Source organism: Hibiscus syriacus, unplaced genomic scaffold (genome assembly GCF_006381635.1).
Source record: "Hibiscus syriacus cultivar Baekdansim isolate YM2019G1 unplaced genomic scaffold, ASM638163v2 tig00111105_pilon, whole genome shotgun sequence".
In the NCBI taxonomy this organism is placed as follows: Eukaryota; Viridiplantae; Streptophyta; class Magnoliopsida; order Malvales; family Malvaceae; genus Hibiscus; species Hibiscus syriacus.
In genome coordinates this window covers 1,403,590-1,418,547 of record NW_024062987.1, presented here as the reverse complement: position 1 = coordinate 1,418,547, position 14,958 = coordinate 1,403,590, and the positions used below count along the sequence as shown (strand labels likewise).

General features: G+C 34.8%; 3 protein-coding genes across 4 annotated transcripts; 1 reads left to right on the top strand and 2 right to left on the bottom strand.

The window, feature by feature from the left end:
• Positions 1 to 263: 263 nt before the first annotated feature.
• Positions 264 to 1,775, bottom strand: LOC120153936 (transcription repressor MYB5-like). Of its 2 annotated transcripts, XM_039165797.1 has the most exons (3): positions 1,641 to 1,774; positions 1,368 to 1,610; positions 264 to 1,165 (listed from the first exon to the last, which is right to left on the bottom strand). In XM_039165797.1, the coding sequence occupies exons 1-3, from the start codon at positions 1,682 to 1,684 to the stop codon at positions 520 to 522; spliced, it is 933 nt and encodes a 310-aa protein (XP_039021728.1). In that variant the 5' UTR covers positions 1,685 to 1,774; the 3' UTR covers positions 264 to 519. The 2 variants fall into 2 exon arrangements, with proteins under 2 accessions (XP_039021728.1, XP_039021727.1); XM_039165796.1 differs by having other exon boundaries at positions 1,368 to 1,775.
• A 3,566-nt stretch (positions 1,776 to 5,341) lies between these two features.
• Positions 5,342 to 7,552, top strand: LOC120153981. Its single transcript, XM_039165837.1, has 5 exons — positions 5,342 to 5,712; positions 5,798 to 5,842; positions 5,930 to 6,193; positions 6,264 to 6,442; positions 7,176 to 7,552. Exons 1-5 carry the CDS (start codon positions 5,499 to 5,501, stop codon positions 7,317 to 7,319), a joined length of 846 nt encoding a protein of 281 aa, XP_039021768.1. The 5' UTR covers positions 5,342 to 5,498; the 3' UTR covers positions 7,320 to 7,552.
• Positions 7,553 to 9,918: 2,366 nt separating this feature from the next.
• On the bottom strand, positions 9,919 to 12,552 carry LOC120154085. Its single transcript, XM_039165922.1, has 8 exons — positions 12,355 to 12,552; positions 11,834 to 11,931; positions 11,649 to 11,732; positions 11,405 to 11,564; positions 11,130 to 11,315; positions 10,901 to 11,097; positions 10,564 to 10,774; positions 9,919 to 10,140 (listed from the first exon to the last, which is right to left on the bottom strand). Exons 1-8 carry the CDS (start codon positions 12,457 to 12,459, stop codon positions 9,934 to 9,936), a joined length of 1,248 nt encoding a protein of 415 aa, XP_039021853.1. The 5' UTR covers positions 12,460 to 12,552; the 3' UTR covers positions 9,919 to 9,933.
• Between the last annotated feature and the right edge of the window lie 2,406 nt (positions 12,553 to 14,958).

Sequence of the window (14,958 nt, the reverse complement as noted above, 5' to 3'; positions counted from 1 at the left end):
AAGTTAATAATTTTCTTCATGATATTGTTTGACCTAAAAACTAAGGATTCTTTAGCTTCGTTGGTACTTTTATTAGAATAACTAATTGTTCCACCAATATAGCTGTTCTAAAATGTATTGGAAAAAATAATCGAGTTAGCTATCGACAAATTTAACGCAAAAAATAGTAAAAATTAGAGTTGTTAGTCTTTCCATACGTAGAGTGGGAATTGTGAACGTTATAGATAATTGATGGAACTAAAAGTTGAGAAATCAAAGGAAGATTAATCAAATAAGCTTAAATAATATATTGATCAGCTAAATGAAAAACACATCACACACAATGTCGACATAAGTTCAAATCAGTGCATTGTTCCCACTTATCTTTGATTACAAAACACACATAGGATGAGGAATTAAGTGGAACGATAATAGACTATCAACATACATAAAATAATAACCAAGCCCTATAACATTTTCTTTATCTTCTGCAGTTGTATTGATTTTCATAGTGCAAGGCAAGCTGAGGGTTGGGGAGAGCTAGTTGAGATGACGATCATTAACCCTCTCGGAGTCATTTTGGTTTAAATCACAGTCCTGGCCAAGGCGAAAAGTTGATGGTGTGATTGGAACCAATGCATGATCGGCTTGTGTAACTCCATTGGTCAGCTGTAGCATGGGATTCTGGTTGGCAAAAGCATCTTCGTTTATCAATGAGTTGAGAAAGGAAGAGAGGACATCATCGTTGCAGCAATTTATGTCCTCATCATCTTCCTCGTTGCTTGTTATAATCCCTTGGTTTTGGTTGCTGTTGCTGCTTCTCATTTCTAATCCACAACCTTCACCATTGAGCAGACCGGTGAATCCATCGACTGTTAGTGCGTCATCAGTTTGATTATGATTCTGGGAATACTCATTTTCTTTGCCAGCAGCCGTGATTTGATCTCCGCTGGAAGAAGGTGCTGCATGCTTAATATCCGGGTTAGGGATTGTGCCAGTAGCGGATACATGATTTTTGGAGGATGAAGGAGCTTTGAGATGGCTTGGTGAGTGGTTAGGGTTTAAAGGCTTGTGGGTCCTTGGATCTATGCCTTGGCAGATCAACTTTTTACTCAGGTGTGTGTTCCAGTAGTTCTTAATCTCATTGTCTGTACGCCCTGGTATTCTTCCAGCTATAAGCGACCATCTGCCCAGTAAATTGATAAATCAGGAGATTTGGATTCGAACAAAATCGAGTTGAAAGCTCGAAATACTGAAACCCTAAACCTATAACCCCTATGATGATGATGATGTTTGGAAACTGGCTCTGCTAAAGGATTCGAGAATCCCGAAAGAAACCCTAGAAGTGAAATTCATTAAAAATAAATGTGTAGAGCAGGAAAATGTACCGATTGCCAAGAAGGCGGTGAAGGCGAAGAATGAGATCCTCTTCGTCGGGGGTGATCTGACCTCGCTTGACGGAGGGTCGGAGGTAGTTCATCCAACGGAGGCGACAGCTTTTTCCGCAGCGGAGGAGTCCGGCCAGCTTTGGAAGAGTCCGCCATCGGCCTTCTCCTTCTTTCTTGATGTAAGCGGTTAATAAATCGTCTTCTTCGGGGGTCCATGGCCCCCTTTTCAGCCCTACCTTGCTGCAACAAGGAGTTGTCTTGTTTCCTTTCTCGTTTCTTGTGGATGTTTGCTCTGAGACTGAGATTGGGTTCCTCATTTCCTTTTTTCCCTTTTATTTTCTCTTTACGGCTGTATGGCTTTGGGATCGGTTTGATTAGATGATGGGATTGGGACGGCGCTTGATCTCTCCTGTTGTTTCGCCACACTATTTCAATATTACAGCCTCACGGGGTTTCCTTTTTCTGTTCCATTTTGTATTCCTTTTCCTCCTGCAATAATTACCGAATTTACACAACATTTTGGTCAACCTTTAATTTTTTTTTTATTTTTTTTAAATTATATGTATAATATGTTAAATTAAAATTTTTGTATAATATTATAAAGTGTGTTAGTTCATACCAAAAATCAGTTAGTCTGGTGAGATGATGTACTAGATTTTTTAAATAAGATGAGGAGTTTGAATCCTAACAATTGTAGTAAACTGGGTTGGGAGGCTCATCATAATCTCTACCGTAACTAATCCGAATTAGTCTATTAATAAATCGGATACCGATAGTTATTAAAAAAAAGTGTGTTAGTTCATGAGAAAATTGTAGCAAGCTTAGTACCCAATAAATGTGCAATTTCATCGCTACCGAAAATAAGCCTATCTCATGGTCAAATTATTCATCAAAACGCACGAATCAAATCATCTCAGTAGTTAAATGAATATTTTAGTTCTTTGAGATTATAAATTCAAACAGTTCGTAAGTCAGAAATGTTTGACCATTCATTGTCAACCAAATTAAGAGTATTTTGAATATATATTATTTTATAGTCACCCATAGATCAAAAAAATATTCATTCAAAATTGAACCCCCACTTGAGATTTAGAAAAGTTTGGACACAAAATATTTTACTAAAATATGAAACTTTCATACCACAAAAGCTTAAAAATTAAGTCTCTAATAATAATGATTAAAAATGAATTTTAGAAATAAATAAAAATTAGTTTTCTTATAAATTATATATTTTTTATTTTGTTTAATAAATTATCTATTAAACATATTAAATTTTAAATAAAAAAGATCAAGAAATTTTATTAAATATTTAACTATTCACACAAAACAATTTATAAGAGCATTTCAATAGTAAAAAATCACTAATAATAGTATATACGTCAATATAGTAAAACATATTTTCCTCAATTCATAAAATTGTTAAACGATTCAATCCTTCTTATAACATTGATGATCAGTAAGTTTTCAACAATATAAATTTTAAAAAACTTTTTTCAACAAATACAATTGTCTTTGGTATAGTTAAAAGGATTTGATAAACAATTGAACAACAATCAACTTCGATAAACTCAAAAACTTCAAATGTTGATATTAAATCAAGATTCGGAATAAAAGTTAAGAAAATAAAATAAAAAAAGTACGATAATATAAGATTGAATTTAGATTAATACGAAGAAAACTTGAGTTGAAATGTGATATTAAATTTGAAGTCCATGATTTCTTGTCGCTTGTGTCATTATTGACTTATAGGAATAATAATTTTAATTATATTTAAATTTCTTAATCGATGATGGGTTCTGGATAAGTCTCTCGTCTACTCAAGCTCAATTACGTCTCTGTGCAGGACCATGAATGCACAATCTCAATCCAGATATTAACCATGGTTTAGTCTTAATCATGGATTGATCTTTAATCAATGATAAAACTTGTCAGTGAATCATCGAGCGATGGACTGCTACCTAAGATCTTAAAATTCGTATATATTTTAGATTTTTTTGTATTTTTTTAAATCTATTTTCAACACTTAAAATTTATAAGTTTATGATACCTTAAAATTTTTATAAATTCGTACTCATAACATAAAATTTATTGTCGTCCTTAAATCTATTCTTAAAGATTAAATGAAGCAAATGGAGAAAAGAACACCAACAACACGGTGTGTGGGGGTGAGAACCTCGGCCTTTCAGTGAAACGTACATTCTATACAAAGAGATGACTATCCAGCTCAGTTGGTAGAGCACAAGGTTCTTAATCTTGAGATCGTGGGATCGAGTCCCACGGAGGGCATTTCATAATTCGGAGGTTTTTTACGAAAACTGCTCTCAACCTGGTGCTGGGGTAACCTACTATCTTATCTTCTCTTACCCTATTACATATGAGAACAAGGAAAATCCATACAAACCAGACAAAAGTGATGGTCACGACAAGCCTTCCCAGTTTTCATTTTAACTTTTGTTTTAATGAGGATGACAAGCACATGTCATTGCACATGCATACTCCTCGGCCCTCCCCCTCTCTCCAAACAGCCCACTCGAAAACAACCCAACACATCCCGCTATTGTCTTGTCCGTGTGAAGCAGGCTTGATAATACCTGTATCTTTCACCTTCTAATTCATACCCTAATTACATGGAGCGAAATGATCCCAGAATGAATGGAGGGGAAAAGGATATTTAAGGGCATTTTAAACATTTGAAGTTTGAATGATTCATGTTGTCCATCCATCCATCCATCAGACCCAATACAAGAACCTAACTTTCACAAGTGTTCCAATTTGAGGGACCCCAACCATTGGCCCATGATGTCCTGTTGTCCATGCCTGTGATTCTTGTTGATGAGAGTTGTTTCGGGCACCATATCCTTTGCTTCCATGGACCACAACTAGGTATTGCATTATATGAGGAGTTGGAGTTGTTGAGGTTGACAACCCTCTGTTTTCTTGGTAACAGATCTCATTAAATGTTCTCATGCCCTTCACTTAATAATTGCTTATGCTTTTGTCATCAAAGGAACTATTGGGAAAAAAACTTTACTGGTGAATAATAATAATAATAGAATAGGATGTCAGAGTCTAATTATTAAGACATCCATTTAAAATTTAGAAATTAGAGATCACAATTTAATTTTAAAATTTACAAAGATCTAAGAAGTATTTAAATATATAAAAAAGCTAACCAACATGGGTTGATTCAAGTGGTAAGCAACTTTATATCGCTAAAGTAAGGTCTCGAGTTCGAGTCTTTATGTATGCAGAAAATCTCTGATGATCCATCCATCAAAATAAGGGGTATGATGTGGGTTTATCTGGTGTCTTTGGGTTAAAGTTGAACACATACTGTATTTCAGAAAAGTGCAGTTTAACTCGAGTTGGAGCTAAATCAACATCAAATTCCATGTTAATTGTAATGTCAATTCATACTGCAGCACATTAAGTCTATCTGCCCTACCTATTTTCAGCAATACAACAAAAGGAAACACACGGCGGCCTGCTCCACTTTGTGAAAATCAGTGTTCCGATTTCATTTCCTCACTTCATGTGTACAAAGTTTGGAAGGATATATTAACCTTGAGGGACAATGTCCACTATAATGCTAGACAATTAGTTCTAAGACATTAACGTTTTTCTGTAACATAATATTTTTTTATTATCAATGCTAACAATATTATTTTTCAGAAGTATTTTTTACTAACATATTTATATCTTAGATTCACCCTCGAATCCAAATAATGTAACCCCTTGATCATTTGGTGTCCACATGACATAGGAGTGTAGGGTTGGCATGAGATTATGATGAGTACCATTTTCACTTTTGTTGGGTTGTGTTGTTGTTATGTTCTTTTCTACTGCTTTCGGCTTTATCACTTTTTACTTGTACAACAAGGATATAATCAAGTAAAATTGTTTTAGCTTATGAATATGAAATATGGGGGCATGGTTAAAAGAAGAAGACACTTTGAAAGCAGCCTTTAAATTTTCAATTGGAGTTCAACAAAAAAGGTAGCTTTTTCACATTTGAAAGTCTGCTAAAAAAAAGATTCCAAGCAGAGGTATCTGCAGAAGTGGCAGCCACAGATTTTGAAATTTACACAACTCTTAGAAGCCTTTCACTTCAGGGTCATTGCTCTCATTCTCATGGCATGTGCCATGGAACAATCTTCTTGTAGGTATGATGAACCAGAGTTCAGTCTGCGGGAATGGAGCGTCAAGGCTCGAATCAGCCACGAAAACACCGCTTCGAGACGATATTCGGGGTCGTATATCCGGAGTTTCAGAGAGGATTCGAGGTCTTTTAGATCAAATATAAACATTTATAGCACTGCTTCATCTCCTGGATATTCTTTGAAAGGTACAATCCTCTCCCATGCAATAGCCTGGTTCTGTGTCCGGTTTTGTTCTAAATGTTTTCCCATGGTTTGTTTTTTCTTTTACAGATGAGATTGACCCTTCAACATACTCTTTTACAACAGCTCTTAAAGGTGATTGTCGACACCATAGTTGTTTGATTTCTGAACTGTTCAAATTCAAGTGTTTTTTTCCCTTGTGTTGGGTTTTATTTTTTGCAGCACTGCAGGCAAGAACAGTGTACAATACTTGGGAATGTTTGTCACCAGAGGAGTTTGCTCTGAACTCCAAGTGGAACGAAGCAGAGAAATACATTTGCAACCCTCTTTCAGGGGAGGTTCCAATGGAATGTTTATCTGCAAAGACACTAAGTGGAAGGTCGTTTCGGAACTTTACAAACCGAATCACCATGTCTGCTCCTCTTGTTTACTCCCATTCATCCTGTCATATTGCAACCAAGTCTTCCAGGACACTTCAGTTTCCAGGTCCGTGTCCGAAATTAAAAAAAGAAAACGCTTTGTTTTCATTCATCCAATGATGTTTTCGAGTGTGCAGAAAAGAAGGCTGGGAGCTCGACTCGAGACGTGGGAACTCAAAGCACACCCCCTGATCTCAGTTCGGACAGCCTTAGCCCTGCTTCGACCCCTTCGATCTTAGACCGAGCATTGAAGAGTCGCGGGACGGAAACCGGAGACTCGACCGATTCCAACACGAAATCGAAAGCTGATGAAAATGTATGTTTCTATTTTCTGCCCCAAGAAACATAATTAAGGCTTTTGCTTTAACATGCTCATACCATTTTTTTCCGACTGTTGACTTATACTTTCATTTTCAATTTTCCCCTTTTGAGGTAACTTTTAAAATCAAAGGACAAAAAGAAAAAAAAAAGAAAAACCCATTTCTTCAAAAGAGTTAACTTATTATTACAGAACATAAAACCAGTGCAGCGATTCACACCCTGCTAGCTCAAAGGCTTGCAAATTTTCATGTAATACATGCAAACTCTGCTTCTCCTAGCAATCCAAATCGTGTGTTCCATAAAGCTGTTTTGATTAGTCTTACATGTCCCCTTACCTTAATGCGGCCTGTTTGCAAGATTGCTTGATTGTCTGAACAGTGACATTGTTGCACTGTGGGGGACTGTAAAGATTATTTGGTCCCTAAAGTCTAGAAACTAGCCTGTTTTACTGCAGGAAAATAATTGAATTGTGTGGCCTTACAGTGTGAGGGAAAACTAATAATATCTTTATTGGTCCCTCTTAAGATTGATAAGTACACGCGATCCAATTGGATTTGGCTCAACAAGCCTGCATTTTTTCCACCAAACGCAGTCTTTTCAATGGCAGAACAGACCAAATCATCATATCCAATGCAAATCTCTTTTTGCATAAGTGAACAATCTTATAATATATATATATATGTATGTATGTATATAACAGAGTATGATATTTGATGTAAGAATTGCAGGTTGAAGAGGGGAAAACAAGGGAGAATGAAGAAACAAAAGAAGGAGTTAAACAAGATGGAGGGTGTTTATCATGGATGAGAATAAGACAAAGAAGGAAGCAGAAATCGAAGAGGAAAAGTAGCTTGTGTTTTGACCGAGTTTAGAGACGGCTAAAGATGGTTAAAAAAAATAACAAAATGGGTGTGGGATTCTCTTTATGTTTCCATTTGTGAAGAAGAGATTGATTAGACTCAGAAACTGTGTAATGGCAGTTTGTTTGGGGTTTGGGAGTTTTGTTGTAGTTAGTGTGGATGATTGTGATGTTTATGTTTTGTTTCTTGTCCTTCATAGCATACCATAAAACAAATAAACAATGGCTGCCAGCTCTCCCTCTCTCTCTCTCTGTTCACGTCCATGCACCATCGTCCTCTTAAAAATGGTAAAACTATTCTTAGATCCTTCTGTAAATCATACAATTTTAAGTTAATATATTGTTAAATTACATTTGGTACTACTAGATGATGAAATTATGATTTAATTCTTCTAAAAATGGTAAAATTAAAATTATGATTAATCAAAAATTAAGTGCTCTGACTATACTTCTTGTTAAATTTAAGTGTTTAAAATTATTATTGGATTAAAACAAGTACCTAATATTTTTCAAAGTTATCATTTTAAGATCAAATCAATCATGGTCATAAAAAAATTTATCAGCCACTCAAAACATGACATATGTTACATTTATGCGTTTTTAAAATTTTATTTAAAAATTAAATACTATTATTGTTTAAAAGAAAACTAAATTTCTCTAAAATACAAAAAAACACTAAAATTCATAATCCCAAGACTCATTGTTGTCGTCAACAACCAACGTCGTCATTAAACGCCCGTCCACTCATTTTCTGACCACCATTCTCGATCATCCCCTTGTCATCACCTCAACCCCATATATCCCTAAATTTAAATACCTAAATCTCCATAATTCTTCGTCCCAAAGCCTATTAGCACAACTGGTCACCACCGTCCCGAACGTCCATTGTTGGTCATTCTCTTGTTGTCACCCCAATCATATAAATCCCTAAACTTAAATATGTAAATATTCATAAACCTTCAATCCTTAAATCCTCATACCCAAGTTTTTAATCCCAAAATCCCTTATCGCAGTCAACCATTATAATCGTCATCAAACATCTAACCCCCTATCGTTAGATCTCTACTATCGATAACCCTTTGTCGCCTAAACTTTAAATCCTAAATCATTCGATTCTTAAAAATGTATGAATCTTATTTTTTTCGAAAAAACAAAAATTAAAAAATTAAAAGTTAAATTACATGTAAAATACTGATTTTTAACGAATTTTTTAATGATACGACGGAATTGATCTTAAATAACTTTGAAGAGGTTAGACAATTCAACAGAAAAAAGCCTTTAAAGCCTTAAAACTAATACACCTATAGATTTGTTGAGGCACAAGGGTAATAGTTGAAGCAGCATAGTTCCATCAATTAAACTGGGATTTTTCAAGGAAATTTGAAATTTTTGACAAGTCTATTCAACGTTGTAAAAGAGATTGAGTGATGAAATTGAAGGGAGACGATAGACAGGCAGTAAACAACAAAGAAGGAAGACCCTGAAACATGACATTCTGGTGAAAACACTGCATCTTCATATATGATTTACCTGCTGTTCCCAGTGTTTACAATCTCATCATTTTATATTCACTTGCCTCCAAAATATTACCATTTTACCATTTTTGGGGCCTTCTTCTTCTCAAGCACCCGGGGGTAGCTCGTATCTCTATATTTTCCCATAACATAATGTTTCCAGGAGTTTCATTGAAATTGCATGCTTACTCTAGAGTTGATTCCATTTATAGTTATTCAATGGAACTGGGAAAAACATAGCAATATCAGACCAATGGTAATAATCCTCCTATGAGCATCACTGGGATGAAATCACATGCATTCAATATTCCAATCGTACTAGTTATGGGTACGATTCTTTATACGAAATACATTTCAACTCATTATGAAGTTGTAACATTCCATTATCAATCTCGTTGGATGCAAAATATAATTTATAAACAATTATTTTCAAGTTTCAGTCCATTTTAAACTAAAACCATATTTCATTTAAGAACTTCCAAGATTCAATCCTTTAAAAAAACTAACCATTTCACCGTTACTTAATGTTAAAATTATTAAAAGTGTTTGAGTCATAAACAACACTAAACCAATAATTTTTAGAAAGAAAAAAAAATATATTTAAAGGTACTCTTGAACTCAAACGTAAAAATTAAAAAATTTAACCTTCATATTTAAAATTTGCTTTTAGAGTCTAAATTAGAATTTCAAGGTTTCCTTGTCTCTTGTTCTTTCCTTCAAGCCTATATTGAGGCTTGTTACTCTGTTCCCAAATTGTCTTTTCTGGGGATGTTTCAAGTAATGTTTAATTTTGTTTTCAACAATTAATTGTTGCCACAGATCAACTCTTTATGTTTTATTTATGCTTCTAAAAATTATCTTACATTTAAAAAAATAAATAAACAAAACAATGAAACTCCAACTATTGACTAATGATATCATGCTGATAATTAAATACCCCAACTAGGAAATTTCAATAAGATACGGTTATCCCGGCTAGTAAATACGAGGGAAAGTTAATCAGAAATGAATGTAATCCACAGCAATGAAACTCCAAGCCCCAACACTCGAAGTTTACTCGTACTGATAATCAAATTATATTTGGTCCTTTGCAAGGCTATAAGAATTTTCACTTTAGTGACCTAGAAGCCAATTATGAAGACTGCATAATTCAGCAGTTAGAGGCAATGATTTATACTTCTTCCCCGTATCTTTCTGTAATAGAGACAACAATTGTATATGGATTTGGACTACTGGAGAGTACTGTAATCGGCATCTGCCACGCCCACGTATTATTTCTCTGATTACAGATTCTGCTTGTCCTTTCTTCATATCAAGAACCTATAACATATCAAGCAAGAGAATAACCAAAAATACTAATTAAGAAAGCTTAGGCAGGTAAAAAAAACAAAAAATTACACTTGACATGATAATTAAACAATAAGTATTTCCAATCAAAAACATTTTCCAATGTTTCTTTCAGGAAAAAAAAAGTATTTTCCAACGTAAGAAAATAAAGAATTTCAACACAAAGAACAAAAGCACCTATTATGGGTCTTGTCCTATGAAAGGATTAAGGATGCATAAAACATATCAAAAGCCTACGAATTTAAATCAACATTACAGAAATAAAATTCACCTAACAAGGGTTTCACCATCAAATAGTTCAATATTACTCAACTAACGATAAAGGCAAGGTTTAAAAAATAATGCATCTAGCGTTGAATGTTAAAAATAAAAATAGTATCATCCTATCTTACATACCTCTCCAAAAGCTGCACAAAACTCTAAGAACTGTAATGCATGACCGACATCATTGGGAGGTAAATCAACACCAGCAACAGTTATTAAGCTGGTGCCCTCAGGCAATTGAATGTCTACGTCAAGTTTTCTATCTTTGCAAGGCTTTAAAACTGACTGGAGCTTACAAATTGTATTGTCATTTTCAAAATCATTTGAACCTCGAGAATCCTCACTTTTTACACCACACTTTTTGTCTTTAATGGGAGCTATGGTGTTGCTTTCTTGAACCTGCCTCTTAAAATTCTTTTCCTCGCCCACAGAATTTTCTTTTGACTTCAGTTTTTCCCCAGACTTTTCATCAGAAGTTGTGGACTTCCTTTTCTTAGTGATCTCCAAAACTTTAACTCCATTTAAAACTCCTGATTTCTTGCTTTTAGCACATTTGGTTTTTTGTTCTTTGCTGGGACTGGAAGCATCATCAATTTGTATTTCTGTCTTCAACCCCTTTCCATCTGAAAGACTACTACTTGCCTTCATTGTTTTATTTGAAGCTTCCTTCAAGGTTGTAGGCTTTTTGAACAAGTTCTGTTCAAAGAAGCTTCATGATCCCCATTGTCGCTGTACAATTCTTTCAATCCCTCACGTTTCATTTTCTTAGACATCTTTTCTTCAGGCAATGATGAAATCAAATTCTGAGAACTAACCTTTGAATCACAGTCTCCATCAAAAGAATTTTCCTTCCCAAGCTTCCTCAGTGAAGTAGCCACAGACTCCTGTAAACATCAAAAAGACAAATCCCATCACCCAAAAATAGGAACAAACCAATAGTTTATTACAATTAGGAAGAAAAACAAGGTCAAACCTTTGTTTGCTTCTTTGCTGAAACACCCATATCATTTACAATCCTTTCATATTTAAAATTTTCAGGTCCTTTAGCTTGAAGCAATTCTGAAACAGAAGAAATCCCAGTTTTCTTTGCAGTGAATACTAGTACACCAGTAGGATTGTGACCCTTTTTCTTCCTAAAAACAAGTACCCAGTTAAGAATTGGTCAGAGTTAACACCAAGAATTATCAATAGTAACATCCACAGTTCGGTATGCTTACATGCACATGCTACAATTGCAAATGCCTCTGCACTTAGGACATTTCCAGTCAGCCAACAATGCAACATCTTCTTTCTCTCCATATCTATCAAATACCAATCCAAATAAAAAAAACACTTCAAGTTAACTGCTTTATTCAAATAAATGAATTGCTCAACAAATAAAATGTTAGAGCAAAGCAACAACCTGTTCAATAGACATTTTTGACAATACTTGATGGTACATTGCTTGTCCTTTTTCACGTTCTTGCATGGAGCCAAGAGATTAATTCTTTTTTGCCGGCACTTCAGCAATTTGATCCCAAGGTAAAAGAAACATCTGGGAAAATAAAATAAAAGCTCAAAGCAGAGAATTATACATCAAATAAATTAACGAAGTTCTGTATCCATTGTGATCTAATAGTTTTATGCAATCCAAGCCTTCATTTTCCGTGATGCATCAAGATAAACTTTGCAAATATCTTACGAACATGACTATACGGAATAACTTAGAAAAAAGTAAAGCATGCCGGTTCTACAAATCTCAATAATTCAAATACCATATATCAAGAAAAAGAAAAGAAACATGAGTCTCCCAATCAAGTAAGCAGAACAAAATCAGCATATACAAGATCGGACCATTTCACATACGCTGGAAAAAAAGTAAAAACAATTCCAAGGAACCGATTACAAAAAGAACTTAAAAAAGAAGAATATGAAGAAAAAAACCTGGTGACAAGTTTTTCCATTTCCAGATTCAGAAGTTCGAATTCCACTTTCCTTAGTTCGATTCACTTCTTCGATTTTGGAAGGAGGAGTTGAAACAACAGCCATTTCTTCTTCTTTTCTTCTTTTTCCCCCTCGAATTCTCAAGTCTCAACCGATCGAATTCTTGTTGGGTTTTTTATTGGAAGTTTTTATTTGAGAGATGAAAGTAAGACTTTATTTTTTACAGTAAATAGAGAGGAAATTCCCGGGAATCCAAATTTTCAATAAATATTACCGTGCCCTAATAAGGAAATCCAATTGGCCATTTGAGAGATTTAGTTGGCCTTGGCTTCAAACCCGGCTCGTTAATTTTTCGGCCCAGCAGCGTGTACCGGACGGTTATTAACGTATAAAATATACTCGAGTAGAAAATTCTAATACATACAACATTATCATTTTTATATAAATCAATACGTATTAAGATATCTCTATAGGAAATTATTCAAGTTTAAATTTAAAAGTATAATAGGATGTTCAAAAATACCCGACCCGATTACCCGCCGACCCGACTAAAAATAATCGGGCATTAAATTTGAAAATACCCGAATTTTAAGGTCGGGTATCCGGCACAATATTTTTTACGGGTTTTCGGGTAGGGTTCGGTCAGAAAATTTATCTTAACCGGTATCCGATTACCAGATATCCGTTTTTTATTTTTTTTACTTTTTATATTATTTTTAACTACACAATCAGTCAAGTCACTCAGTAAATCTCAAATGCAAACGATTCTCAACCCCAATCGTAAATTTCAATCCCTAATTTCTCATTCGCTCGCATCAATTGCTTCTCTCACATTGTCGTTCTACTTCTGTCATCTCGTCCGATCAGACGATCACTCAACCAACACCAGGTATACATGCATAAATACGAAATGCTTTGGCAAGAGAATACAAAAAATTTGATACAAATGAGTAATGACTATTTTAAGTTTTTTGCTAATGTCTTACTGTCTTCTGCTTACGTATTTTACTATTTAGATAGAATTTACTTGTCAATTTGCCATTTGTATTACTTACAAAATCTGGTTTGGTCTTTGATGTATAGCAGAAGGCAGGACAACTGCTTGTACATATAGCATAATTTTAATTTGAAAAGAAAAAAAACGGGTACTCTATAGCCCGAATTAATGGGTATCTGACTTGCGGGTACTCGATTATTATGGGCCGGGTCACGGGCCAAAATTTTAATACCAAAAAATTTCGGATACCAGAAATTTAGGATACCCGAATTTGAACACCCCTACTATTAACTAAAACAAACACAGATCTTGAATACAGACCATAAAACGTATATAAAATATAAAACAAATTACATGTGTTGATAACTTCATTGTAATCAGTGAATATCAATCCTAAACTCAACAAGATAATTATATTGTGTCGATTTTCAATTCATCAATTTTTATTGCTCAATTCTAAATACGGGGACCAACTGGTTGGTCAGTTAATAAAAGCAATCCCCCAACGTAAACAGAGGCTTGCATTCTGCATCATGAGCTATCCCCCATCCCCTATGCGAATCTGCACCAACTCCTTAATACCTTGCAGCACACTATCCATCGAACGAGCTGCACCCCGAAAATGTCTACAATTTCTCTCCTCCCACACACTACAGATATGACAACTCCAAGCAAGTCGAAGAATCATAGTAAGAAGGGTTTTACCTTTCAAATGCACAAGACTCCAAGCAAGCTCATGCTCCCGACAAGCTAGCCCTACGGTGAAGACCACACGAAGCCAAGATGCCTTCCCACAACTCCTTAGCAAAGCCACATTCAAAAAAGAGGTGGTCCCTGCTTTCCAACTGACAACCACGAATCACACACAAACCATTTCCAACATTAACACCCATTCGCAAAGCCTCTCCTTACTAGGGAAACAATCTTTATGTTGATATCTGGTCTGATTGGCAGTGTAACTCTGCGATAGCCGGCCTCTTCCACCACTTTGCTTGAACATATCATCAGTCTAGCTACTTCAGCTTCTTCGGCTGTATTTCTTGGGCAGTTACTGCTCTTGCTTTTGGGTACTTTCTACTATGACTCCTCCGTAATAAACTTAATATAAAAATAATTGTCTAAATTATGTCTTGAAAAATGTCTTAGTGTCTAAAGAATCTTTCATTAAAATAAATGCATAACGTTTTTTCGATTATAATTTTAGATGTCTATCATTCATTTTTAAATTTTTTAATAATAAAAAATTATTATTAATTAAAAAGGAAAAAAAAGTTTAATTTATTTATAAAAAACCACAGCTTTTTACTGAAATTATAAAAAAAACCCTAAAAAACTAAAATATTTCATTTCAACCCATTACCAACGATTGCCGACTATCTCCTACCATCTTTGTCATCATTGAACGGTTGAGTCTTGATCAAAATAGCACAGTGGTTTGAATGATATCGGTGGTGTTAATTATGGACATCGAAATCGGCCGAAATCTAAGAAGAACGACATCAATGGCTTAAAATCCGATGAACCTTTAAACGTTTCTCCACAACAAACAGTAGCACATTATTATGAAAGACCATCGAAGGTTTGATCGGGAGTCAACATTGACCGAC